At 47.3% G+C, this 12,516-nt stretch overlaps 1 protein-coding gene across 4 annotated transcripts in view; it reads left to right on the top strand.

Moving 5' to 3' along the window:
• Nucleotides 1–310: 310 nt before the first annotated feature.
• The window catches only part of MRPL39 (mitochondrial ribosomal protein L39), a 65,732-nt gene continuing 53,526 nt past the window's right edge, over nt 311–12,516 (top strand). The window contains exons 1-4 of one of the 4 annotated variants that reach the window (XM_029578638.1): nt 311–678; nt 1,344–1,541; nt 2,329–2,468; nt 2,805–2,904. In XM_029578638.1, coding sequence (XP_029434498.1) covers nt 627–678; nt 1,344–1,541; nt 2,329–2,468; nt 2,805–2,904 — 490 coding nt within the window. In that variant the 5' untranslated portion in view covers nt 311–626. Of the gene's footprint in view, nt 870–1,221; nt 1,242–1,343; nt 1,542–2,328; nt 2,469–2,804; nt 2,905–12,516 lie in introns of those variants that run through there. The other 3 variants (XM_029578640.1, XM_029578639.1, XM_029578641.1) reach the window with 3 other exon arrangements.

Genomic DNA, 12,516 nt, shown 5'->3' on the forward strand with positions numbered 1-12,516 from the left:
CCTATGCCACTTTTGTTGGGGTGCTCTTTGATTACAGCTCACCACCCTGCGACAGGAGTGGAGGCTGAGAGGGAATCAACTAAAGTGCAGGAGAAGGTGAGGAGTGATTATTTAGAGGGGGACTGCATCTCTGCAATTTTGTTTTTATCATCCTTGTAAAACATGCGCAACATTAATTGCCCTCAATCCAGATACAGCCAATATGATGCATGCGCAGTTAACCACCACCGGCCCGGAAGCAACCACCATGGAGCATTCGCATTTTATCACTGCCGGTCCGGAAGTTGCCAACACAGAGCATGCGCAATTCATCACCGCCCGTCTGGAAGCATACAGCATGCGCAATATTAATCAGCACTGCACGTCCGCCAAAACTTGGAAACAGGGAAGGAGAGAATTAGTTGTAGCACATTGTTGGCGGGTAGCGCTGTAATAAAAAAACAACAAAACCCGTCCTCCGTACAAATTTTAAAAAGTAGGGCACTCTGGCGGGAAATCCACCTACTTAGCAGCACTGTCATCGCAGGTGCCCGATGAATGTGCTCCGGCCCAGGACTGAGGCGGAACGTTAATTTTGGACTCCAGTTTCCGATCGTGGTTCCGTGTGGGTTGCCTAATCCTGCACCATGGCAGTGACTGGGATTCGGGGCCTCCGCCTTTCCCCAGGATTTGGGACTAGTGAGTGCTGTAATCACCCGTTCGAGAGATCGCCACTCACCGAGGCAGTTCCCCCATCTCATCTGGTAGAGAATGCGCTCTAAGATTGCTGACAGGCTGATCCAGTCCTGGTTTTATCCTGCTGCTTTCTTGAACTTGTAGTCATCTTTTTCTTAGGGCCATCAGAGCAACAAATCCACACAGGCAGTGAGGTAAAGTTAAGACTGGATCAACCTGGCAAATCTATCCCCCACCCTGGGTTTCATTGGGATTTTACCAAGGTAATTCCACACCCCCAACCATTTCAGAGCATCATTGAGGCACTTCTGGGAGAGAACACCCCAACTCTAGGGTGTCACCGGGCAGCTGGGATTTGAAGGAGCAGCACCTCTTCCTGGAGAATTATGGGGCAGATCCCCCCTCCCTGAACTATCATGGTACAGTTCTTCCTCCCCCCCCACCCCCCCTGCTAGGTATCATAGGGAGTTTCCTTTCTCCCTTCCCTGGGATAACACCATTCTTGGCATCCTTTGCATTTCCCTCATTCTCAGGGGTGTCTATGTGAAGCACATGATGGGAGGCAGGTATGGTCTGTGAGGATGTTGTACAGTGGGTCTTTCTAGGATCCTCTTATTGCTCCAATATACAGTTTCCCCAGGGTACAGAAGCTGTCTTTGCTATTCCAGAGCTACTCTGCACATCCCTGGCTCCCAGACCAAGGAACATGCAGCTGCGCAGTGACCTGTTCCTTAGAGAAAAGGAGCAACAGCAGGCCTTGTACCCTCGCATCGAGAAGATTGAGGTCACATATGTGGGCAAATCACATCCTAGCACCACCTTTGTAATGAACAGAGGGCTGTCCACTCCATATAACTGCGCTATGCGTAAGTAAAGGCTGTATGATAGTGCTGGACTCCATGTGTAATATTAATTGTAAATGATTAAAGAGTCTCAGTGATCAGAACCTCGCCTAGAAGGTGCTGGTATAATAACTTGAGAAAATGGTAAGCAATGAGAGTGCCTATGCTCAAGTGTATGATGCATACCGTAAGCCTTTAGAATGGCAGAAGGATGTGTATTATTGTTTGAGGTTTCTAGCTCAGTGCTGCATGCAGAGGAGCAAAAATTGAGGATCGTGCTGAAACTTAAAACTCAAAGTTTTGTATCTATACACTCCTGTCTGCCTTTCACATTGACATTTTTTCTCAGCTCTCTTGCTTCCTTTTTTGGGGGTCTTATTTTTATCATTGTTTTGTTTTATATTGTAACCCCAAAAAGCATGTTTTACTGAATGAAAACAATGAGCCATTAAAACCCATAAGCTTATGAAATGCTTATATATGTGAAGTAATGCCGCATTAGCACCTATTTGATAGCTGCTTAAAGAAATATTTTTCCAGTTAGTCTCCAGTTTTCTCCCTTGAAGAGCTGGGTGCAGGATCAGCATTGGAGACTGGCTGTGATTCTATGCTATTGCTTATAGGATGCCAGCTTTGTGAATTAGGATTTCAAACCGTAACAGCTACAGACACAAACATATATTATAATGTAGATTTTAATCTGAAATAAAGTCTTTCTTTAGACCATTGGCCTCTGGCTGTGCAGTAGACTTACCATATCGAGCAAGCACTGAATATCCTAATATTTTCTGTTCTTCTGATTCTTGCTCAGATCTCAGTGAGTGGCATTGTCAGCGATCTGTGCTTGCACTCGTGGATGGAGAAATATGGGACATGTACAGACCTTTGACCAAATCTTGTGAAATCCAATTCCTAACTTTCAAAGATACAAATCCAGAGGAAGTGAATAAGGTACTCGCCTGATTTTGTAGCTAGAATCATTGTTCCTCTTCCAAAGACACAGGATGCATACAACTCAATATCAGTGCTTCCCTTCTCATAGTGCTTAGCCTGAAATTTCTCAATAGTTGTGCAGATGTTAGTGACTCTAGCACATATATACACAAGTGAGTCGTCAGACTGAAGGCATCCAAGTTCCAGAAAATTATTTAAATTTCTATGTGGCAAGGGTCTCAGAGTCTGGGTAGGGAAGATGGGAAAGCTACAAGTTTTGTCACAGTTGAATAATTTGTGCCTCAGGCTGTGCTTCACTCAAGTCAGGGTCTGACAAACTGTGGTTTATTCCAGGCCTATTGGCGTTCCTGTGCCATGCTACTGGGCTGTGTGTTAGAGCAGGCTTTCAAAGATGAGTACAGTGTGGAGCTGGTGCGAGCCCCGGAAGTACCAGGTATGGACAATATGAGCCTTGTTTTCTACTTTTACTCTGTGATGTGCTTGTGTGAGACTCTGGTTGACTGCAGTCCTTTGTCGCATTCTTGACATCAAGAAGGAGTTTCTGTACCTGGAAAATGTAACTGGATGATGAGGTGCACCCCCCCCCCCTACGTGGTGAAAGAAGAAGCAGGCGCCGAAAGTAAAGCCCTCCCCCTGCCTGTCCATGGCAAGAGGCCCGCCCAGCATCCTCGTTGGAGTGGCAGCAATGCCGGAGGCGCTTGTGCTGGCAGGCGCGTGCGTGAAGGAGCACAACAAAGGAGCTTGCTCCTTTGTGCGCACCTGAGTAGATGCCTAAAGAATCCTTTATCTACATGTCCTACCAAACAGGTCTCATAATGGAGCCAGCCCACTGCATTGAAATCATCACAGGATATGGAAGAAATTTAAAATCTTCAAAGAATCTCAAAACTAAAATAAAGAAAGAGTGCAAACCTGATCTATCCCAAGATGAGTAACAACTCTCCATTCCCTGTATGAACCCGTATCAGTCCATGCTGCCTATTGTTTCCGCTCATCCTATTAAATATTTAGTCACTATCAAAGAAAATCCCACTTATAAATGATCTACTAGAGCAGTAGTTCTCAACCTTTTTTCTGTCGGGACACACCTGACAGATGGTTCTCACATGCATGACACACTGACCCATGATTGTCATGGGGCTAGATGTAAAAGTACATCTAGCCCCGTAACGATCCACGGGAACCCCCTGACCCACAATAATGGATGTAAAGCAGAATTATGACATTCCCCATACAACTCACCCTACAAAAAAGATATTCTGGTTCTGGTGTCATCTCAGTAACAGCAACTCAAACTCCTTCTACTTCCAGGCTCAATAGCCCTACTTATGAAAAGACAGCAGTTTACCACCAATGCATGTCCTCTTGAGAAAACACAACAAATAAGACTAATACAAATGCTTACATGCTAGTAAAATATCTCATCTCGGTAACACACACAGAACCGACCTAACATACTCCCAGGATCTGTAGTAATGCACATAAACTAATCCGCACACAGTTACACCTGTATTATGGAATGCACTCAAACAGGAGCAACCCTATCTATGAAAAGGCAACACTACAAATATTAAATCAGGTCGTAAAAACACACATCAGGCCCTAAAAACACACATCTTATTAGGAAAACAGAACTAGCAAGCAGCTATATAGAAACATAGAAACATAGAAATGACGGCAGAAGAAGACCAAATGGCCCATCCAGTCTGCCCAGCAAGCTTCCCTCATTTTTTCTCTCATACTTATCTGTTTCTCTTAGCTCTTGGTTCTAATTCCCTTCCACCCCCGCCATTAATGTAGAGAGCGGTGATGGAGCTGCATCCAAGTGAAATATCTAGCTTGATTAGTTAGAGGTAGTAGGGGTAGTAACCGCCGCAATAAGCAAGCTACATCCATGCTTATTTGTTTTTACCCAGATTATGTTATACAGCCCTTATTGGTTGTTTATCTTCTCCCCTGCCGTTGAAGCAGGGAGTTATGCTGGATATGCGTGAGGTATCAGTTTTTTTCTTCTCCCCTGCCGTTGAAGCAGAGAGCTATGCTGGATATGCATCGAAAGTGAAGTATCAGGCACATTTGGTTTGGGGTAGTAACCGCCGTAACAAGCCAGCTACTCCCCGCTTTGTGAGTGTGAATACTTTTTTCTTCTCCCCTGCCGTTGAAGTTATGCTGGATATGCGTGAAGTATCAGTTTTTCTTTTCCCCTGCCGTTGAAGCAGAGAGCTATGCTGGATATGCATTGAAAGTGAAGTATCAGGCACATTTGGTTTGGGGTAGTAACCGCCGTAACAAGCCAGCTACTCCCCGCTTTGTGAGTGTGAATCCTTTTTTCTTCTCCCCTGCCGTTTAAGCAGAGAGCTCTGCTGGATGTGTGAAGTAACAGTTTTTCTTCTCCCCTGCTGTTGAAGCAGAGAACTATGCTGGATATGCATTGAAAGTGAAGTATAAGAATGGAGTGATCAAGCTAGTTGAAAGGCATCAGGAATAGAGGAAGGTGGAGGTAGTAATTTGGATATTTGGTTTGGGGTAGTAACCGCCGTAACAAGCCAGCTACTCCCGTCTTTGAGAGTGCAAATCCTTTTTTCCACATTTCCTCTTGCTGTTGAAGCTTAGAGTGATGTTGGAGTCACAGTAACCATGTGTATGTTTATTGAATAAGGGTATTGTCTCCAGGCAGTAGCCATCATTCTGGCGAGTCACCTACTCTTCATTGGCGGCCTCTTGACTTTATGGATCCACAGTGTTTATCCCACGCCCCTTTGAAGTCCTTCACAGTTCTGGTCTTCACCACTTCCTCCGGAAGGGCATTCCAGGCATCCACCACCCTCTCCGTGAAGAAATACTTCCTGACATTGGTTCTGAATCTTCCTCCCTGGAGCTTCAAATCGTGACCCCTGGTTCTGCTGATTTTTTTCCTTAGGAAAAGGTTTGTCGTTGTCTTTTGATCATTAACACCTTTCAAGTATCTGAAAGTCTGTATCATATCACCTCTGCTCCTCCTTTCCTCCAGGGTGTACATATTTAGATTCTTCAATCTCTCCTCGTACGTCATCCGATGAAGATCCTCCACCTTCCTGGTCGCCCTTCTCTGTACCGCCTCCATCTTGTCTTTGTCTTTTTGAAGGTACGGTCTCCAGAACTGAACACAGTACTCCAGGTGAGGCCTCACCAAGGACCTGTACAAGGGAATAATCACTTCCCTTTTCTTACTCGATATTCCTCTCTCTATGCAGCCCAGCATTCTTCTGGCTTTAGCTATCGCCTTGTCGCATTGTTTCGCAGACTTCATATCATTAGACACTATCACCCCAAGGTCCCTCTCCTGCTCCGTGCAGGATATATATCCTATATATAGATCCCTACACAGAAATAATTGTAAAACTGTATTAATAAGCAGAATAAATGTTTCAAAACAGCTATGAATAGAATAATATCCAACAATTAAAAACTCATAAAAACTATTAAAAATTCTCCAAACACCAATAAAATATTTCAAAAAAGCAGACACATCACATAATATTAAATAATTAAAATGATAGTCAATCAAGAAAAATAAACTTAAAAAGCCACCTTTACTTACCCCTCCAGCAGCTCTCCTACTCCCCTTCCATGCAGGCCATAGCACACAGCAGAAGCAGCAGTAGAGGCTAAGCTCTATATTCATGGTCCTCTTCCTTAGGGCCCATGTCTCTCACACACACACCATACCAGTCATGACCAGTTTCTGTCTCACACACCAATCATCTCTCAAATAGTCTTTGACTGTTTGGGAGATGAACAGTTTCTCTCATGCCATACACACACACACAGGCTTCCTACTCCCGTGTTCTACTTACATATATGGGCTTCTCACTCTCATAATCACTTTCTCTGTCTCACACACACTCTCCAGTCTCTCTCTCCTATGCTTGGTCTCTCCACATGCACAGGCTTCTCATTCCTATAATCACTTTCTTTCTCTCACACATACATACACAAACACACACCAGTCACCTGATCTCTCTCATGTCACCTGATCTCTCTCATGCATACCCACACACATACACAGGCTTCCCACTCCCATGTTCTCTTTCAGATATACAAGCTTCTCACTCCCATGCTGTGTCTCACACACGCACACAGGTTTCTCACTCCCATGCTCACTCTTTACATGCACAGGCTTCTCATTCCCATAATCACTTTCTCTCTGTTAAACACACACACATCAGTCTCTCTCTCATTTCCATGCTCGCTCTCCACGTGCACAGGCTTCTTATTCCCTGAATCAAATTCTTTCTCTCACATTCACACACACACACACACACACCAGTCTCTTTCTCTCACACACGCAGTCAGCTTACCAACCAGTCTCTCTCTCATGCATGCACATACACACAGGCTTCCCGCTCCCATGCTCTCTCTCACAAAATCAGGCTTCTCACTCCTATGCTTTCTTTCACACACACCCCCACACCACCAGGCTTCTTACTCCCATGCTTTCTCACATACCCAGATTTCTCACTTCCATGCTTTTTTTCTCTCTCTCTCACACACATACACACATCAGTCACCTCCGTTACCAATGTCTCACACTCTCACATGCACATCAGTCATCTCCCTGAGCAGTCACTTTCATTGTCTCTCACATATACACACACATCAGCTCTCTGACCAGTTTCTCTCAATCACACACAGGCTCTCAATCACACACACATTCTCTCCCTTACACACAGGCTGGCTGGCTGCTTCTCTTTCTTTCTCTCACTCACTTCCTCTCCCCTCCCCTGGAGCACAAATGGTAGCTGCAGCAGCCTCCTCCTCCAGCCCCGCAGGCCAAGAAAGAAGAATCCCATCGGCCACGGGAGGCTCATGCTGCTGTCTCCTTTCCCGATTACCGGCTGCTTCGATTGCTCGGGGGCCGCTGCTACTTTTCTACGCGGCACGGCTCTTTCTCCTTCCCGCGCACCACACTGTGTATCACTTCCTGTTCCGGGTCACGGGGGGGGGGCAGGCGCAGGAAGAAGAAAAGGCTAGCCGCAGGTGCCACTGCTTCTTCTACCACCGCTGCCGTTCCCGCTGGGCTTGAACGTGCTGATAGCCCAGCGGCAACGGCAGCAGGGAAGGAAGAGCAGCGGGAGAGACCGGGAGCACGCGAAACACCAGCTGGTGCTTGGCGACACACCGGTTGAGAAGCGCTGTACTAGAGGAACTAAATCCCACTATCCTCTGTATTACAGAAACATGGCTGAAAGAAAACGATAACGTCCTATTAAATCAAATTGATCACCCCAACTATGATATCTTCCACTTCCCCAGACAAAAACGCAAAGGCGGGGTCTATTAATAATCTGTAAATAAGAACTTAAACACTACAAAGTTGAGATCATTCCTCACCACAAAGTGGCAGTAGTAAAATCACTCCAAATAAACATTGGCTTAGTCTATTGCCCACCAGGAACATTCCAAAAAGACTGCTCACCACTAATCGAAATCTTCACTAAAGCGTTTTCAACCCCCGAATCAACTCGAATAGTAGGGTATATTACCTTACATGTGGACAGCATACTGAAAACCACACCGTGTGAAATATTTTTAGACACCATGGAAGCAATGGGATGGTCACAATATGTAACTAGCCTTTCTCACAAAGCAGAACACATCCTCAACCTAATTTTTGCCAATCACAATAACTGCATTATCAATACTGCGCACAACACAATACTCTGGTCAGATCACCAACCAAAGCAGAAATAATCCTCCTCACCACACGACAAACAAACCCACCTAATAATCAGTCCTTCACATACAGAAAAAAGGTAGAACCTGAAATACTCGAAAAAATAAACAATAAAATAACTGTTCAAACAAGATACAGGAGGACCTTGCAAGACTGGAAGATTGGGCATCCAAATGGCAGATGAAATTTAATGTGGACAAGTGCAAGGTGTTGCATATAGGGAAAAATAACCCTTGCTGTAGTTACACGAAGTTAGGTTTCATATTAGGAGCTACCACCCAGGAAAAAGATCTAGGCATCATAGTGGATAATACTTTAAAATCATCGGCTCAGTGTGCTGCAGCAGTCAAAAAAGCAAATAGAATGTTAAGAATTATTAGGAAGGGAATGGTTAATAGAGCGGAAAATGTCATAATGCCTCTGTATCGCTCCATGGTGAGACCACACCTTGAATACTGTGTACAGTTCTGGTCGCCGCATCTCAAAAAAGATACAGTTGCTATGGAGAAGGTACAGAGAAGAGCAACCAAAATGATAAAGGGAATGGAACAGTTCCCCTATGAGGAAAGGCTGAAGAAGTTAGGGCTATTCAGCTTGGAGAAGAGACGGCTGAGGGGGGATATGATAGAGGTCTTTAAGATCATGAGAGATCTTGAACGAATAGATGTGACTCGGTTATTTACACTTTCGAATAATAGGACTAGGGGCATTCCATGAAGTTAGCAAGTAGCACATTTAAGGCTAGTCGGAGAAAATCCTTTTTCACTCAACGCACAATAATGCTCTGGAATTTGTTGCCAGAGGATGTGGTTAGTGCAGTTAGTGTAGCTGGGTTCAAAAAAGGTTTGGATAAGTTCTTGGAGGAGAAGTCCATTAATGGCTATTAATCAATTATACTTAGGGAATAGCCACTGCTATTAATTGCATCAGTAGCATGGGTGGTTCTTAGTGTTTGGGTAATTGCCAGGTTCCTGTGGCCTGGTTTTGGCCTCTGTTGGAAACAGGATTCTGGGCTTGATGGACCCTTGGTCTGACCCAGCATGGCAATTTCTTATGTTCCCTGTACGTACCAGGATCAGTCCAGACTGCTGGGTTGTGCCTCCCCTCCAGCAGATGGAGTCAGAGAAAAGCTGAAAAGCACCCCCTAGATATACTGGTGTGCCACCTGTGATCCCTCAGTATTTGACTCCAGCAGATTGAGACCTGCGGTCCTGATCTTTCCACATTTCTACTTGGTTGTACAGGTTTTTCAGTTATTTTGAATAACCCTGACTAGATCAACTAGTTTGTTTAGCTTGTATGTAAAAAAAAAAAAAAAAAGAAGAGGTAGTCATTTCGTTCTTTCGTGTTTCCCGTGCAGCAAGGGGACAGGATTCAGGGCAAGCTTGGCAGGGCAATGCCCTAAGGCCATATTCCCAGAGGTAATCCCTAGGTGACCAGGGGAGAGTTTACCGGTGGGCCGGTCACCCTCCCCCCAGTTGAAGTATCCCAGAGGTTGGTTGCACAGACACCTCAGTCGTGTTGGTGACAGGCAGTGTACAAGTTGCTTTCAGCCTCAGCCTGCCGTCTTGCAGTCCCGGGTCTCCAGAGGGGGTGGCTGGCTCACCGGGCGCGCTTCTTTGCTCAGAGGCAGTAATTACCTTTTGGCACGCTTTCTTCCTCCTTTTCTTCCCGCCTCTTCATGCCGCAATCTTCGGCCTGCGGGGGGGGCAGGGGCGCGACTCTCCCGAGAGGGTCTTTGCTTCCGGGGGCGAGGGACCCTCTCTGGAACCGAGCACTGCTCGCAGTTCTACTTCTTCACGGACGCGGAGAGTTTCTGGGACCTGGGCGTCAGCCCCGCCTCCCACAGAGAAGGAGGCGGCGACCATTTTGACCACGTTGCCGTCGGAGACGGCATCGGAGGAGGAGGATTCCCCTCCCTCTCCGCCGGTTCTCAGCCCGCAGAGCACGCCAATTTCGGAGCCCCTCTGTCCCCCTCTCCCTCCCGACCCACGGGGGACACTTTTAAAAGGCCAGCCCTGTTTTCCTCGCAGTTTGTGCTTTTAATGCTCAAAGCCTTCTTAGAGGCAGAGGCGGGTTGGGAGGTTGCTGGACCCTCTCCACCCAAGATTCCCAAGGCAGCCCCAGACCAGGGGAAAGCGGGGGCTCGTGGTAACCGTCCACAGGGGGGGCTCGGGGTTTCCGGAGGCCCTGGATCCCTCTCAGGACCTCCCGGACACAGTTGGGGGTGGAGATTTGGACGGTCAGGTATCAGTGGAGGGGGATGATCCCCAGGTTCTTCATTTATTTATTTATTTATTTAAGTTTTTCTATACCGGCCATACACGAAGGAAATTGTATCATGCCGGTTTACACATAACAAGTGTGAGGAAACACAAAATAATAAAATTTAGCAAGGACGAGCTAATCATTTGATCCCGCACGTTTGAAGGAGCTGGAAATCCCGGCACCACATCAGGAAGCGGATACTTCTCCGGGGGGATGTAGCTTGGCGGGTCTTTGGGACCCCCCCGCGAACTTTTCCATTTCATCCCAAACCTGTTTCAGATTGTCTCTAAGGAATGGGAACTTCCAAAAGCTTCCTTGCGGGTCAGCAGGGCTATGGATAAGTTGTACCCCCTACTGACTGAGTCCTTGGCCCTTCTCAAGATTCCCAAAGTGAATTCGGTGGTCACGGCCATGATAAAGCATACTACCATTTCCGTGACAGGGGGAATAGCTCTGAAGGATCTCCAGGATCGAAAGTTGGAGATCTTATTGAAGCGGCATTTTTGAAAGTTTCGGCTTTAGGTGTCCGAGCGGCGGTCTGTAGCAGCCTCGTGCAGCGGACCACACTTCGCTGGGTTCAACAATTGCTTACAGCCCAGGATCTTCCGCCGGACGAAGCGGAGCAGGCTAACTGCATGGAGGCTGCGGTCGCCTACACGGACTTCAGCTCGCACTATGTCCTCGGCTGTATCCGCAAGGAGGTTGCTCTGGCTCTGGTGCTGGGCGGCAGATGCTTCCTCTAAGTCGAGCTTGGGTTCTTTTCCCTTCAAGGAAAAGTTGTTGTTTGGAGACGAGCTGGATCAGTTCATCAAGGACTTGGGGGACAACAAGGTTTATAAGTTGCCAGAGGACAAGCCCCAACAGTGTCGAACCTTCGGAAATTCCAGGGGCCGGTTTCAGGGCCAACGCCGTTTCCATATGGGAAGGCGTGGTTCCTTTCCTCAGAGACAGCAGGCATCGAGGCCCCAATCTTGGACACCTTCCTTTCGTGGCAGACAGCCTCAGCGGTCAGGATCCTCGCAGGCCTTTACCCCCAACAAAGCTACACAATGAAGACGCGCAGGCCCATTCCTCCATTCCGCGCATCGGGGGTCGGTTGTCCCTATTTCAGGAAGAATGGGCCAAGATAACCTCGGACCAGTGGGTTCTTGACCTTATAAGTCACGGTTACGTTTTGGATTTTGCTCGCCCGCTCCGGGATCTGTTTCTGATGTCGCCATGCGGTCCTCCGACAAAGCAGCTCGTTATTACATAGACGTTGGACCGGTTGCGGGCACTGGGGGCGGTGATCCCAGTTCCGCCTGCCGAATGTCGGACTGGCCGGTACTCCATATACTTTGTGGTTCCGAAGAAGGAAGGCACTTTCAGACTGATTTTGGACTTAAAACGGGTCAACAGGGCCTTACGCATTCCGCGTTATCGTATGGAGACGCTGCGGTCTGTTATTGCGGCCGTCCACAAGGGAGAATTTTTGGCTTCTTTGGATCTAACCGAGGCGAATCTCCCACATTGGAATCCAGGAACATCATCAGCCATCCCTGAGGTCATGGTGATAGGGGGAACCAGTTCTGTGCCCTTCAGTTCGGGTTAGCGACTGCCCCCAGAGTTTTCACCAAGGTTCTGGTGGTCGTGGCAGCTTCTCTTCGCCGTCAAGTTCGACGATTGGCTCATCCGGGAAAAGTCGGAAGCATTGTTCAAGCGAGCGGTTCGGTTAGTGGTGGAACAACTTCATAAGTTAGGTTGGATAATCAACTTCGCGAAGAGCCGTCTAGAACCGACACAGCAATTGGAGTTCCTGGGAGCCAGGTTCGATACTTCGGTGGGCAAAGTGTTCCTGCCGCATCAGCGAATGGTCAATCTGATGGCGCAGGTGCGAAACCTGTTGGACCTGCCACTGCCTACGGCCTGGGATTATTTACAAGTCATTGGGCATATGGCGTCTACTCTACTCTGGAAATGGTGCCTTGGGCCTTTGCGCATATGCAGCTTTACAAAGAGCACTTCTTTTCCCGCTGGGATCCCAGGTCCGAGGACTACGACATGCTGTTACCATTGGTGGAA

The sequence above is a fragment of the Rhinatrema bivittatum genome, chromosome 15, assembly GCF_901001135.1.
Source record: "Rhinatrema bivittatum chromosome 15, aRhiBiv1.1, whole genome shotgun sequence".
NCBI lineage: Eukaryota > Metazoa > Chordata > Amphibia > Gymnophiona > Rhinatrematidae > Rhinatrema > Rhinatrema bivittatum.